Raw genomic sequence first — 16,022 nt, 5'->3', positions numbered from 1 at the left:
GTATTCTCTACATTTGTGTCCTTGACAAGATAATTTGTTTATTGCTACAGGCACATGTGTCATTCATACTACTAGTTTGGTCCTACAATAGATATTGCTGCCCTTCTAAACTGTCCTAAAAGTCAGTGATGTGAGATCTGTGCACCCTTGTTTAGCTTTAAATCTTAAGGTTTTGTAGGACTTATTGCTCCTTTTCATTAAGCTCTTTTTCCCCTTTTACTTTCCACTGCAACATGGCGCTATGAAGTTCAAACGAATCCAGAATAAGACCAGAAGAGGGAAAAGCAGGTATATTTAAGAAGCTTTTATTTAAAAATACACAGAACACATGGTTTCAGTTCTTTAGATAGAAAAGCATTTTCTTTTCAACTTAATTTATAGATTTAAAGCTCCAGAAGTGTATTTTTGAAAGATCAGATTTAGGCTGTGCACACCCCATACATTTAACCACCTCTGCCCAGTGCCGGATTTACATATAAGCTAAAAAGAGCTATATAGCTTGGGGCCCTACTCTCTTGGAGGCCTCCAAAAAATTTAAAGGAAAAAACTGGATGTATATTTCCAATATATAAGATGAACTGAAATACAATTGAGAAGATGTTTAACAATTACTTTGATAAAATACATATTTTGTTATGTGCAAATGGCTTTAGATACCATATAGCATATATTCAACACAAAAAAGAGCGACAATTTGTTGTTGACAAAGGACAGCTGGACATACATAGGGCCTCATCAAACCTAAATCCAGCCCAAGAATCCTAGGATCTGTAGTTTAAGGGTGCTGGGAATTGCTCTGTAAGGAATAAACTACAGCCCCTGAGTTCGGGAAGTGGGTGTATGCAGCCTCTCACTTCCATTTTGCTGATAGAGATGTATGTGAACCCTTTTTGGATCAACCAGTCTGATAAGATGGGCAGAAGGAATAAAACTCCTCTGTGAAACTAGGTAAGGGAAATAGATTCAAGGTATAAAATTCTCACAATAGGCATTTGCCTGGGGAAAAAGCATAATAGGCAGCTGTGACTTCCCACGTCCTAAGGCTACAACTCTAAACACACTATGGAGTAAATCCACTGGCTATTCCTTTGTGTAAACATGCTCCCCAGCTAATTCCCCCCTTGCTCCACTGGTATTAAGCTCACTTAACCAGGACAGCAGCACCTGACAAGTTTGATCAGGATTCTGTCTTAACAGGAATTTGAAGCATCTACATTTAAAACAGGAGGTAATGTATTACTCATTTCAACCAACCATATGTCCTGTGGAAGAAGAACCTACTTCTATTCTCTTAACTATGGGAACATACTGTCTGTGCCTGCCCATACTTCTCATGCAGCGTAAGTCAATTTTCATATTAAATCCCTTTAGCTGTGCATGTTTACTCAAAAGAATGCCCTACTGCACTCAGTCCAAGGTCAATGGTGGTGCATGTTTTTGTATCTTGGCAAAAGAGTGTTTAAAAAGGTCCTTCAGGGCAATGGTGATACACTGTATATCTCCTCCCCCAAACCCCAATTGCTATTTATAAATAAAAACCCAAACCTATAACAAGAGGGGGGGGCAGTTAACCTGTTGGTGCTCAGAATTATCTGATGTTTTGGAACGAAATCCTTCCACATGAGCAACATTTTTTAATGCACACTTAGCTTCAAAAAACATCTTTCTCCAGAAAAGAAAATGACTTTGAAATGGCCATCGCAACAGCTGATCTTAAATTTTAACTGAGCAACAACATGGTGCCCAAGCTCTATAGCTATGTACACTTTGAAAGCTACAACTTGAAATTAGTTTTAAAAAGGAGCTTTGGTTTTTATGCTCATGTAAAAGTGGCATTTGTTGTAGAAGGCAACAGATTTCTGAACAGATCATCTTGAGAATGGTAATCAAGACTCCCGCTCACCATGGAAATAGTTCTCCTCTTGCTAGACTCAACTGTAGCTAGTAAGGAGGTGGTAGGGGCTGCATTTGAAGGACATCGTATGTATCCTTCGTTGCTTTGCTGAGACCCTGATAAAGAAAGATGAGATGACTCAAAGTTATAACTAAATCAATATAACTGTAGTTATTAATCAGAAGTACTAAGTCCATATGCCCCTGCTAAGTCCAACAACTCTGGCTTTCTATCCAGAGTAAATAAAGGTGACAGGCTGATACTCATAGCAAGGCAAAAGTCCTGCTTAGGAGAAGAATGTGACTGGTCCATTGTTTGTTGGAGGAAGCAAAGTTGTATACTGCCCTTAGAAGCGCCTCTGTACTTGTTCCTTCACAGACTGCATTAACACCTCTGGGCAAGCAAAAATATTCTCTTAGGTGGCTCAAAGTGAGGAACAGGGCACTTGCTCTGTTCTCCCATTGTAGAAAGGTGATCCAAATTGACAGGGTGCATGTATGCCAGAAACTAATTAAAGCAAAGGCAAACAAGATTCCTGTGTGAGCTGTTTTTGTGCAGCTTGCTTCCATAGGATTGTGACCCTGAAGTTTGTAGGGAGATAGGCTTGCTATTGCTGCGCCTTACCTGATAAACTGTTTCACTGCCTTTGCCACGTCGTCTCTGAAAAAAAGAAGCCCAGCATCAATACAAAATCTCCCTGCCAAAATCTTTTTGCCCATGCAAATAATTACACTCACACTTGGCTCAATTTAACTGGGGGAAGTGGGAGGCTTGCTTCTGATTGGTCTTTTAAGAAGGTGCTGCACAATCTGACTCAACTGCCCCTTAATCAGTAATAAATAAAAATTATAAAGCACAGAAGTGCCATTCAAACAATATCAAAAGGGTGAGGAGGATACTATAACTTCTGTTTTGCTTGACAGTACTGCTTTAAATAAAGGGTAGGGAAAAAAGCAGGCAGAGTAGTGCCTGAAGCCACCTTGGCACCTTATGTGTAGAGCCAAATTGGCAAGAAGTGTCACTTACCTCTCCTTTCTTTCCAATTTCGCTGTATGCTTCAGCCATCTTATCCCGCTGTAGAGCCTGGCCATGGAAGATCAGAAAATAGTGTCAGCACGAATAAAATTAAAGTACTGTTTTCTGTCATACCACTCCTCTTTGTCAGAGATAAGAAACCATGGACTCTCCCTCCAGATGTTCTTCCAGCTCACATCAACCCCAGCAAGCAATGTCCAGTGGTCAGGGACGATAAACATTGTAGTCTAGCATCATCTAGAGAGCCACCTACAGGTTCCCTACCCTTGCTATATACCGTATTTTTCGCACCATAGGACGCACCGGCCCATAGGACGCATCAAGTTTTTTGGGGGGGAAATAAAGAAAAAAAAATTATTTCCCCCCCAGGCGCTTGTGAGGCCGGCAGCGGGGAGAAGCGCTCTTCTCCCCGCAGTCCGCCTTCAGATCAGGTCCGGGGACAGCGGGAAGACGCGCTGCATCTCCCAGCTGTCCCCGGAGCTTGGGGGCAGGCAGCGGGGAGAAGCGTTCTTCTCCCCGCAGTCCGCCTTGCGATCAGGTCCGGGGACAGCGGGAAGACGCGCTGCGTCTCCCAGCTGTCCCCGGAGCTTGGGGGCAGGCAGCGGGGAGAAGCGCTCTTCTCCCTGCCGCCCGCCTTGTGATCAGGTCCGGGGACAGCGGGGAGACGCGCTGCGTCTCCCAGCTGTCCCCGGAGCTTGCGGGGCCGCCGGCGGGGTCTCCCCGCCGTCAGCCTCCAAACCACTTCGGGAGACAGCGGGATGGCGGCGTTCCGCCTCCCTCTGTCCCCCGACCTTGTGGGGCTGGCGCTGGGGCTCTCCTGAAGCCTGGAGAGCGAGAGGGGTCGGTGCGCACCGACCCCTCTCGCTCTCCAGGCTTCAGTGAAAGCCTGCATTCGCACCATAGGACGCACACACATTTCCCCTTCATTTTTGGAGGGGAAAAAGTGCGTCCTATAGTGCGAAAAATACGGTAGATATAACAAAACAATACTTTCCCTGTGTTCATTCATGGGAGAGGAGATGTGATTGGTGGTCCAGACTAAGGCAATGTTTCTTCCTTCACATTGCAGTTAGACTTGAAAGAAACCACTTGTTGAGTACAGTAAAAAACTCCTTTCAAGTCTACTTGCAGAAGGGGGGATGCTGCAGGCCAGTTGGGGAGACCCTGCAGGTCAGCACTCTTGCTTTATACTCTCTTTATTTGGTAATTTCCCCCCATGTCAAATAGGTCCCTGCTACTCCCATACCACAGACATGGGAGGATTTCAATGTTGCACTAATTGAGCATCCCTTGGTGGGCTACTAGTTGCACAAGGAAAGGGCAGGAAGCCTTGTGGCAGGTCACACAGCAGATTGCTGTAGTCAACAGTACTTCCTGCTGTACAACAAGCTTGCACTACCACAACTGGGGCGGATGGTGGGGAATACAACCCCACAGAGCAGGTTGGGGGAAACTCTGGCCCTCCAGATGTTGCTGAACTTAGGCTCCCATCATCCCTGGCCATTGGCCATGTTTGCTGGGGCTAATGGGAATTGGAGTGCAACATGATATGAAGAGCCAATGGTTTCCCATACCTGCCATATTTGAAAAGTGATTACATGGAGCCTTATGCTTTGCTTTCCTAAAGTTCAGTGCTTGTGACTTTGGAACCAATTGCTGATACTGTAGTAGCACCTCAATGCCTGAGAAGCAGCAATTCCAGCAATAGTTTTTCTTCTCTCCCTCAAGTTACACTAAGGGAGGGATGCAGCAGCTAGATAGAAACAAGGAGTAGGAATACAGAAGATAAACCTGGCTGGGAGGAGGCAGAGAGAGGTTCATTTACACACCTCACAAGGAGAGGAAATAAGCTATTTCATGGCAGCTGTTTGCTGCAGTAGAGGAAAACAGATCACAAAAGTAGCATGCTGCTGAAATGGCATAGGAACAGACATGCACACATATAAAAAAAGTTTGCATGCAGGTGCAGAAAACATTCTTTAAAAAGAAAGAAAAAGTGGACTCTAGCAGAGTGAGGCTAAAATGCAACAGGAATATCAGTTTTTGTAAACCAAAGCAGACTGCTTATGGGGTTCATTAACAGCATGAAAACAAGCTGGGTCTTGAAACACCTTCTGGGAGAGGTATTTGGCACCCATGCGCTCACAAACAAATACACTGGCAAATCGTCATTTGTGTGCAAAACGAGATCAATTAATGAGGGTGATGCCTACATGGTAGCACAATTTACTTCCCAGTGTTGTTTCAGATGTCTTTAGGTGGGTTTTATGTGAAGGTGGCTGGTCATTTTAGAAAACTGAAAAGCAATTTAGAGAAATTCTAGACATATGGCAAGAAACCAAAATGCTTTTCTGAAATGGTCAGTTCTTGGTTTTACTTACACTGTAAACTCTGTCCTGAGCTTGTTTTCTTCTGTGCTGAAAAGGGGAAGAATAAACAAGCAGTTCTTGGAACCGTTCTTGCGGACAATATCAAAAAAATATTTGGGGATGCGCAAGGCATTGCAGAGATTCTTACAGAGATGCTAATCTGGAATTAGTCACAAAATTTCTAGCTGCATTTGACGATGCATGAAGCATTATACTGAGTTGCTGGTATATGTACACATGGCAGTGGGAAGGGGGCTATCAACAGCTGTTGATAGCACCGACATCCTGACATATATAATGTGTGAACGATCCTTTGTCTCTATTCAGCCCACAGGCTATGGGGCTGAAACATTGCAATTTAGTGGCTTAACCAAACCACATACGTGTGCACCCACCCACCCACCCCTGTAACTCAGAGTAGCACTTCATGCACTTAAGGAAGTGGACTGTAATCCATAAACATTATTCCATCCTTAATAATAAATCTATTAGTCTTCAAAGTGGCATCAGATTCTTTGCTGTTTTAGGAGAGGTCAGGGATGCCATGTCCCAGTGGCTGCCTGAGCTGGGCTGACATTTTCTCTGCACAGAAAAGAGTGGCCTGAATTTAATAAAAGGACCAGGATGAGTTGAATGAAGGTACCTGGGCTTTCCCCCCTACTTCAATGTCAGCATCTGTCTGTTTCGCTCCCAGCGATGCATATTCATCTCTGGTTCCATGAGACAATCTCTGAAATGAAATATATAGATAGGGACATTTACAAGAATGACAGCTCATTGGTAAGTTGCAGTCCCGAGCTCCTAACGGGCTGACCAGTACTGTGTCTTCAAAATAGACTCAAAAACAAACATGAGCTCAATAAATCACATTCTGTTATGTTAAAACCATCCCATAAAATCCTGGTCCTAGACGCAAGTTGCTAACACTTTCCCCAATCCTTCCGCAGTCAAGGGATTAATTAAGAAACTGAAAGCCCATCTAATCCAGCATTATTTTCTCTCCGTGGCCTATGCTGAGCACAACACTCTTCTGGACCATACCTGGGTCATACCAGGTATTCAGAGACATACTGCCCCCAATGCCAGAGGTAATACAGCCATTGTAACTAGTAGCTGTTTTTGATCTCCAGGAATTTGTCTAGACACCTTTGAAAACTCATAAATTGGTGACCATGTACATCTTGGGGCTGCAAATCCCATAATTCAACTCTTGCGTTATGCTGAGAAGTACTTGCTTCCTGAATCTTCCACCATCCACCTTTCATGGGATGCCAATGCAGGCTTCCCAGTAACCTCTCATATAAACCCTTCCATTCACAAGGGCCATCCCAAAGTTTTCTGCCAATTATCCTTCAGCCATAGTCACAGTCCCATGCACAGCCCTTGTACAACAGGCCTCTCTCTTCACCTTCCTTCTAGCATTAGAGCCGCTGGCTCTTATACTAAACAGGAAACCGAGCTGGCCACACATAGAGTCTTCATGGCAGCAACATGGTGTAAGCTGCACGTGCAAGTTCAGTCTCTCTTCTAGCAGGAGCCAACCAGAATCTCTTGATTCTAAACAGGAAAACAAGGTTAACCCTGCTTTCACATAGGACACTGCTGTGGAGAACTCATGTAGGTCGCGCTCTCTCCTCCTTCAAAGCCCACAAACCACCTGTCTCTAGACCTTAGGCCAGAATAGGACCACTATATGTGTAGCCATTTCCCCATAACTACACAAGGCTTCCCTTGCTTATTGACTGATTTAAGAATTTAGAAACTGCTGTACAGAAAAAGAATACCTGAGTTGTGTACAAAAATAGACTGTGGGTGGGATACTATGTCAGGCTAAGGGCATCATTTTGTCAGTACAAGCATTTCTGCTTTCCCGATAGAATGATCTCCCTCTCCTCCTCTTGACTCTCCCAAGCAGATTTATGTAGGGTGTAGGGGGATAAGTTCCATTGCACTAAAGGAATTTGTTGCACTGGCTTCCACTGGAACAACCTATGTTATTATGAAATATAATATGACTTTTTAAACAATATTCAAAATGTGAAGCCAGCTAGAATTAAATGCTGCAGAAATAAAAGGGGTGATTCGAGAAGAGTTTTTTTCATTGAATCATAGAACTGTAGAGCTGGAAGGGACCACAAGCGTCATCTAGTCCAGCCCCCTGCAATGTAGGAATGTTTTGCCGAGCGTGGGGCTCGAACCCACAACCCTGTGCTTAAGAGTCTCATGTTCTACCAACAGAGCCATGCAGTCTCCTGCAAACATCCAACACACAGATTTCCTTCCATGGGTGTAAATCAACACCGAAAGCAACCATTTTATATATTTCCAGTGTTTATAGGTTTACACAATATCCAAAGTGGTTTACACAATATCAAAAAATAAATAAATCGTAGTATATTTAAAACAAAAACCACATGTAAAAGTGTAAGTTCCACAAATAGGCAGTGTTTAAACCAAACAATATTGGCAATAGCATTCTGGAGGGAAAGAATTCCAGAGAACTGCTGCTACAATGCTAAAAAAAAACCCAGCATGTTCAAGTCATGTCAGCCTTTACTGCACGAGCCTGTGGCACTGTCAAGAAATCTTCATCCACAGATCTAAGTGACAGGCTTATCAGATATCCTGGTCCAGAACTGTAATATGGCCCAGGAGCAAACTGGAAACTCATGCAATGCTTTCAACAGAGGTGTCATATGTTGACAGGTTGCCCCACAGACCAACAATAGCTGCAGTTTCTGGACCAAATTCAAGGGCAGCCCCATGTAAAGTGTGTTCCAGTAATCAAGCCTAGAGGTTACCAATGCGTGGGCCACTTTCTCCAAGCCACCCCTGTCCAAGAATGGTTGCAACTGCCATACCAGCCCAAGCTGGCAAAAAGCACTCTTGGACATGGAGTACATCTGAGTTTCCAGTGGCAATGCTCCAGTTACACAGCTGCCCAGAACAGCTGATGGACCAGTTTCCTGGACCTAGGAACCACTCACCCACAGGGCCTCCAACATGATTGCCAGCTGATTGCCTGGCACAATCCCCTCTCAGCAATGGGCATACACCTGGTTGGTTGGGAGATGATTGCCTGTGGTGAGCACCTATCAGATACTTGCTACATTCCAGTTTTGGACTATTGACATAATGGAGGAATGTGCAGAAGTAACATGCAAAAGGTAAAGAATGGGTGGGGCAATGGAAACACTCTTGAGTATTTCTGTACATATTATCAGAACAGAGCACTGCCATCTCTTTCATAGCAAATAGGTAAGCCAAAAGTTGCCTTACTCTAGACTTTAATCTAGTGATTAAAAATAGAAGAATACTCTTGAGAGTGCTGCCCTATCCAGAAACTCCTTAGAATGTATGTTTCTTTCAAATTCTTAAAGTAGGGAAGCAGCAAAGCAAAACCACTATTTTAATTAGTATGGAGACTACACACTGAAATACAAGAGTATATTCCAAATGGAATATAGTTTAAATCTAGTTAATTGGGAGGCGATCTACTGGATGCTGTAATTTTATTTGATATAAAACTTGGTCTGCATGCTGCTCATTGTGGAGGGGCTGCCACCCACACTATGCTTTGAAGTCCCAACTATTGGGGCTTCAAAGTGCAGCAGCATCTGACATCCCTAAGACCACCTGTTTAATTTGGTCCACCAGGAGAACAGATTAAGATCTGGTCCACCAGACAGAAAAGATTCTCCACTTCTGATTTAAACCTAACTCCTGAGACCCACTACTGATACCTCTATTGCCAGAAGATCTCACTGCCATTAACTCTCCCCCCTTGCTAAGCTGGGGGAACTTGAGAGGACTCTGAACAAAAGGGGTAATGAATTTTAAAAATCCACTTAGCATTTGCCCAGACTCTGGAGGAGTCCTAGTTGAATCTTGAGGGCAGATCCATGAAACCTGGTCTCATTTAATTGTCCTATTATAATTATTTTATTTTATTTGTGAAATAAAAATCATTCAATTTCAAGATAAGACATAAGTTTAGTACTTACATTATATAGGTCCTCTGAATTCTGAGAAGTTTGAGGTTCAGGAGAGCCTTTGCTTATCTGGAAAACAAAGCCCATTTCTATCTCTGAATGTGACTTTAACAGGATAATTTCTGCTAGTGATTTATAAATGGTGCTTTATAAACCCACAACCCACATATTTCATGGAGATTCTAATATTCTCTTGTTCCCAAATTCAAATAATGGCAGTTACGTAAGTGTATGAAAACTGCATATTAAAAATGCACGTAAAAATGTAGATTCATCATAAAATTTCTAGATCTTTGGTCATCTTTTCCTAAACTGTCAGGAACTATGCATACATTGTGATATCCAGAGCACCAAGCCTTTAAGAAGATCAAACATGTTTTTGGATATTAATAGAGTATTCAAAAGTTTCTCTGCAATGTTCTTGCAATCTTATCCTAACTTTATTTGGAGCTAAACAACCTCCTAGTGGCAATGGTAGAGATTTACCCATTTGTTGGTAAATGGAAAAACGGTTCCAAAGTAAGTACTATTCATCGGGCACCTTTTAATGGCAGGTATGAAATCTCAGATTTCCAAGAGGGAAAGTGTTTTGTTTTGTTTTGTTTTGTTTTTAATTAGTTATTAGTTATTAGTTATTAGTTTAATTAGTTTTCTTGTGTAACAAAAAAAATACATATAGCATCTCCACTTTCAGTTCATAGAGTCTTTCACAGTTCGTTTACATTTGGTATGAGGCACCATTGTCATAGACATTATGCGGGGGGCATAAGTGGCAGAAAAAACTACACTCATTTAACTTCTCTCACAAAAAACATGAATAAACTCCACATTCCTGCACCTCCCATCCTCAGAATGATGGGGAATTCCCAACACAGAACTATACTATATCACCTACGAAGTGCACCACATAATCCCATAGAAGACGGAATGAAAGGAATGGGTACACATGGAAATAGATAAAACCAGAAACACCCCCACTACAGTGTACACAAGAGGGAAAGTTGCATTGAAGGTTGGCAACAGGACTGCATCTTCCCTTCTCTCTCTTTGTACTTCTTGTCTCTGTATACACTGCTTACCTGTGTGTGAATATGAATACAGAATGGGAAAAGGCAAAAGATTCAGTCTTTACATTGATAACTCAGCTTGCAAAGGAGTCACCTGAGGACCACAAACAGCTGCTGCTGCCACCATTTAAAATGTCTTTCATTAGGTTTGAAGGGATGGTTTTTGCTTTTCACTTGGCCAATATCTGGGGCTGGAAGCAAGCAGCTGGTTGTCAATTGACTTACTCCTCGATCAGAATCTCAGTGGTAAAACAGAGAAACCCTTTCACTAGGGTACTTTATCATGCCCTCTCTAATGATCACCATCTTGACTCGGCAATGGGCAGAAGTTTTGACTCCAGTAGTTATAAACAATGTGTATCAGGCAGTGGGAATGTAAACCAATTTCTTTACCCTCAGGCTAGCTCATGAAAGGTTTCCAATGTTAAGATCGCTGTTTTCTGCTGGAGGCAAGCATCATGGCCCCTTCTTGCCAATTTTGGCCACTGCCTATTTTCACTTCTTCATTTAAAGCTTTCTTCTTCTGTATTTAATGCCAGTGAGAAAAGGGACGAAGTTTTCTGTCATATTGTTGCTTCCTGCTTATAGGTCAGCAGGGGGAACTTCCAGCCCATCTGCCTCATTAGGTCAGCCACACTTCTCCATTCATCCCGCAAGGCCATTTCGGCCAAGCCACACCCACACAGGACTGAACTCTGCACATCAGCAGATACACAGGATATTCAGTCCTGCTTTCTGCAACCTCATTGCTACCTACCCCCAAACCTGACATCAGGCGTAGGGCAGGTGTATATGGTTTCAGAGAGAGAAAAAAGTCTCTTGAGCCAAATGGAGAAGACTGGCAGGTGAAGTTTAGCTTGCAGGCCAGAGATTTCCCACCTGGTCCTGAGGAATCAATGAAGAGACCGCAAAGTGCCAGGCATCTCCAGTGACTTCTCAGGAAACCCTCCTTCAGGAATGGGGAACCTGTGGTCCTCCAGATGTGGCTGGATTTCAACTGTCATCACCCCAGGCGCCCAGTCAGCATGGCCAGTGGTCAGGAGTGATGGGAATTGTAGTCCAGCAACTCTTAGAGGACACCAGTTTACCATCCTTGCACGACTTACTTGTTCCATCTAGCGATCCCAGAAAGGGCTTGGGAGGATCCAGCAAGTTTAAAGAAACCTACTTCTGAGTGGTGAGAAGTTCCTTAGCACAAGGCATCTTTGAATTCCTAAGGTTATACATGACTGTATAACCATTCAAAGCATTGTCCAGCATACCAGGTGCCCAATGAAATGCTCTGTTGAAATGCTGAAGTTTCCAAACACCATGGATAACCGGTTTCTCGAATGAATCCAAGTGCCCAACAGCTCATCAGTGCTCATCCTTATTCTCATGTTGGAAAAAGTGGGTGGAATTGGTGCAGGAAATTGAAGACACAGAGTTTACAAATAAAAATAAAGTTTCACAGGTCATTCTTTGTATGTTAAAGATCAAGTGTCTTCCCATTTTAAAGAGGGTGAGGACTCACCTTTAGTTTTACGAAACAGGCTGTGATGATTATAGCATAAATCAAGAGGATCCCATCCAGAATGTAGCAGAGTCTTGGATCTGTCAGGCCTAGTGCATTGGCATCTGCATTAAAAAACAAACCCATGTGTTGATTATTGAGAAAGTTGCTCTGTACTGAGTCCAGAGTCAAACTACTGGTTCCCCTCACTCAGTATTGTCGACATTGACTGGCAGTGGCTCTTCGTGGCTTCAAATAGGTACCGCTCCAGCGGGAAGGTAAACAGTATTTCCGTGTGCTGCTCTGGTTTGCCAGAAGCGGCTTAGTCATGACCCTGAAGCTGTCTGCGGACAAACACCGGCTCTCTCGGCCTACAGAGCGAGATGAGCACCACAACCCCAGAGTTGTCTGCGACTGGACCTAATGGTCAGGGGTACCTTTACCTTTAGTGACTAGAGATCAATAATACAAATGCTAATTGGGCAAATTAACAGACAAAGAGGTTGATAGGTTTCTTAGAATGACCACCTCCGGGTTTCATTAGAGATGTGATTGAACAGTTCACAAGACAGTAACATTTGCATGAATCGGTACCAATGTGCTGTCAAAGTAAACAATTAATGGGTGACACAAACACTAAGGGCTGCCCCGTCCCACTTTCCTGCAGCTAAAGGACCAAACTCCACATTGTGTCAGTCATATATTTTAACAAATTTTTCTCCACTTTATTTTGGAATGAAAAAACACCCATCACGCCCCAATTCTGGCTCAGCAAGCTCCCTAGATTGCGAGACCATGCTGGTTTTGTTGCTAAAAAAAATCCCCTTATCTGTCTGCTGGTTACCCCCAGATGTGCTGTTTAGAGTAACAGTTGCCTAGACTGAGACGCATATCCCCATCCCTATCTAAAGACTCATCCAACCTGTTCAATGGTTTCTAGAGAAACACTGCAAAAAAGGAAGCAAGTATACTGTATATCCATATTCACATTTGCCAACTCTAGAGGAAAGATTATGGTGCTGTCTTTAAAGCAGCAGAGAAAATCAGAGCTGGGGATTAGAGGAAAATTCAGTACTCGGGGACTCAGATCCAAATAAAGTCACACTAAAGTCCCAGTGAAAATATTCAAAAGAGTATTGTGGCACCTTAAAAATTTATTATGGCACAAGCTTTTGTGAATTCCAGTCCCAAATGACAATGATCAAACAGCAACGGCCACACTCTGGCTCTAACCCTTAACTAGTCATTCTAGAGCAAAGGAGCTTCCAAGGGAGACTGAAATGTGAAACCACTGAATTACAATTCATCAAGAGCCTCAGTGCTATTACTTGTGGACTGAATCAGGGCAGGGTTTTTTAATCACACTATGTGTCATTAATTGGCTTATCAATGCCAGGATTTTCTCATCACCAACATCTTTTTTGTGAATGGCCAAATAGCCATTTGTATACTTTTATGCCCTTTCATTGCCTTTTTATCTGGCTGTTTACAATTCCCTCTCCACTACCATGTGTATAGACACCTGCACCTCAGGATAATGCTTAATACATCTGATGAAGTCAACTGTACAAAAGCTGCTGCCATAATGAATGTATTGGTCTCTTAAGGTGCTGCAAAACTCTTTGTTGGCAGTTTGCTGCAACGGCCTCATCTGGCTACTCCTCAGGAAAATGAAATCTAAACTGAGTATAGATTTCAATGGGATTAAAGCACAATCTCAATAAAGACCAGTTAAAGGCTGATCAGAATAAACACAAGTATGCATCACATGGAACAAAGTCAAGTTACAGCAACATTTAAAGAGGACAGTCTCTCTCATACATGTGCACCTTCATGTTTATGGCACATGTGATTGTTCTTCAGGAGTACTGGGCAGCTCTCTGGTTCATACATTAATACAAGCAATGAAAATTGCAATCCAATGCATGTCTACTCTTAAGATCAAATGGAGCTCCCAGGTTAATGGGTATAGCAGTGGTTCTCAAACTTTTTTCTCTGGGCCACGCTTTCAGAATAAAAATGTGCTCTCGCCACACTTAATTTTTTATTGATAAGAAATACATTTAGGATTATCCTCAGTATCACTTGATGCTCTTGTTCTCATTTGTAAACGTTACCTATCCATGTTAATGACTGTTTTAGGCGAGTCCCATATGTGTGCAACCACGCACACATGCATCGCACCAAACCTGGAAGTGACCCAAAAAATCCCCAAAAGTGTATCTTGGTAAAAGTAAGCCTCTTGGCACATTGTTTCAGTGGTTTGTCATGACACGGTTTGATTTTATGTTTCAATCAAATGCAGCCATAAATTTCCATTCTAGGGGAAACTGCCCTACTCATGCTGGCTCCAGTCCATGTGTGGAGAGGCTGTAGTTCAGTCATGAAGCACATGGTAGTGGGTTCAGTCTCTAGCTACAGCTGAGGAAAGCTTCTGTCTGAAGTGCCAGCGAGCCAGTGTCAGTAGGTGTAGACAGAACCAAGCTAGATGGAAAAAAACTGCCAATTTCTTTGCAATTGTCCAATTGTGGTTTAAAACAGTGCCATGAGGCGTGAGCGTCCTTTTCAGAGAAAACTACTGAATGAAAATTTGCACGTCTTAACAAAATACGGAACTCTTTCAGCCCTAGTAGGAAGGGTAGCCCCCATAAGAGACAGGTTAAAAACAACAACAGCAGTCTATTTCCCAACAGATTAGCCTGCTGAAGTTTCATTGTAACAAAATAGTTTTGTTGAAGCACGAGATTGGAAGTCACCATAAAGGAAAGGAAACCTGTGCGCTCGGGGTAAAATGGAGCTCAGCTTCTGACATCAGTGCAAAGAGTTCCCTTGGCTGTTTGTGGCATTCGGTGTGGTTACGCTAAGTGTTTACAGCCCCCTCCACTCTGATCTGACAGCTGTGCCTCCTGCCTGCAAGGTTTCCTGAGTGCAACGTTTCCTCTACTAAGTTTTCAAGACCAAGTGCAGCAAAAGCTTATGCCATAAAGCAGGGATGGGAAAGCTGTGGCTGTCCAGATTCAGCCACACTGGCTACAGCTGATGAGTCTGGAACAGAGGAAGTTGCCATACCTTGGCAGACCATTAGGACCCATCAAGCTCAGCATTGTTGGAGACCCACCTAAAAATGCTGGGCATTGAACTGAGACCTTCTACACACAAAGTGGATACTCTATCACTGCTCTACCCTTGCTGAAATCCAACAACGCAGGGGAGGGGCACAGAAGTCCCTGCCTCTGCAATAAGAGGTGCTCCTTTTTGTTGCTGATATTGTGATCACCAAGGATTAAGAGCCAGTAGGCTCAATGCAAACTCCAAGACATGTAAGAAGAAGCGAAATTCTGAAGAGATGCAGGGCACAGTTTCCTCCCACTCTTGTAGACATACTTCTACATCTACAACACACTAAGAACCAAAGCAATAGGAAGCTTTCATAGAACAAGAAAAAGGGGACTGGAATTTAGAACAACTGTCTAGCCAAAAGCAAGCTGGGAAAGTTTCTTCTCAGCCAAGTTCTTAAAACACAAACACACACAAAAACCAACAGCATGTGAACACGTGTCTTCCTGAAAGTCTAGGGGAAAGATATGAACTTTGAAACCTGCCTTCATGCCACAGCAGCCATTCTTAACTTATTCATCTCTTGAGGGGGCTGGCAGCAGCATCAAACACACTTAGTAACATTCAGAGGAGGAGAAACACACACACACATGCACAGCTGTTTCAATTCTAGAAGACTAGAACCTAAAGAGATTCACAATGTTAGCAAAGGAGAGCAGAGTTTGTGCAAAGTAGGTGTGAGCCAGTTGAGCTGCTGTCAAAGCCCCCACGAGCATTGTACAGAGGTGGACAATTCTCCCCACGGCCCATTTCCCCACACAGTCTCCATGTAAGCATCCAGCACACAGTTCCGTCCCTGGGTGTAAATTTATTCCATAGCTTAATAAACAAATGCCTTTGCCACCCTAGTGACATTATAGTTCATAAGTGAGCTGAACTTCATTTCATAGACTTGGGGGCAGACGGAACCCCACAGTACGTGTAACTGGATGTTTTTAAAGTATAAACATATGTGCAGGGCCTGTGAATCAACACTGGGTCAATCTGAGCAGAGGTGTTGAGAAACTCAAATGTATATACTGCTTGAGACATAAGAATATTCCAGTTTAAAACCAG

At 43.1% G+C, this 16,022-nt stretch overlaps 1 protein-coding gene across 1 annotated transcript in view; it reads right to left on the bottom strand.

Annotated features, from left to right (window-relative positions):
• Positions 1–874: 874 nt before the first annotated feature.
• The window catches only part of CD247 (CD247 molecule), a 43,109-nt gene continuing 27,961 nt past the window's right edge, over positions 875–16,022 (bottom strand). Inside the window, exons 2-8 of the mRNA XM_081001568.1 lie at positions 11,871–11,974; positions 9,303–9,359; positions 5,942–6,028; positions 5,311–5,346; positions 2,921–2,977; positions 2,519–2,554; positions 875–2,010 (exon numbers count right to left, since the gene is read on the bottom strand). Coding sequence (XP_080857694.1) covers positions 1,942–2,010; positions 2,519–2,554; positions 2,921–2,977; positions 5,311–5,346; positions 5,942–6,028; positions 9,303–9,359; positions 11,871–11,974 — 446 coding nt within the window. The 3' untranslated portion in view covers positions 875–1,941. The remainder of the gene's footprint in view (positions 2,011–2,518; positions 2,555–2,920; positions 2,978–5,310; positions 5,347–5,941; positions 6,029–9,302; positions 9,360–11,870; positions 11,975–16,022) is intronic.

This window comes from Podarcis pityusensis, assembly GCF_964106645.2.
Source record: "Podarcis pityusensis genome assembly, chromosome: 4".
Taxonomy (NCBI): Eukaryota; Metazoa; Chordata; class Lepidosauria; order Squamata; family Lacertidae; genus Podarcis; species Podarcis pityusensis.
The sequence above is the reverse complement of the archived record's forward strand: the minus strand, read 5'-3'. Positions and strand labels throughout refer to the sequence as shown.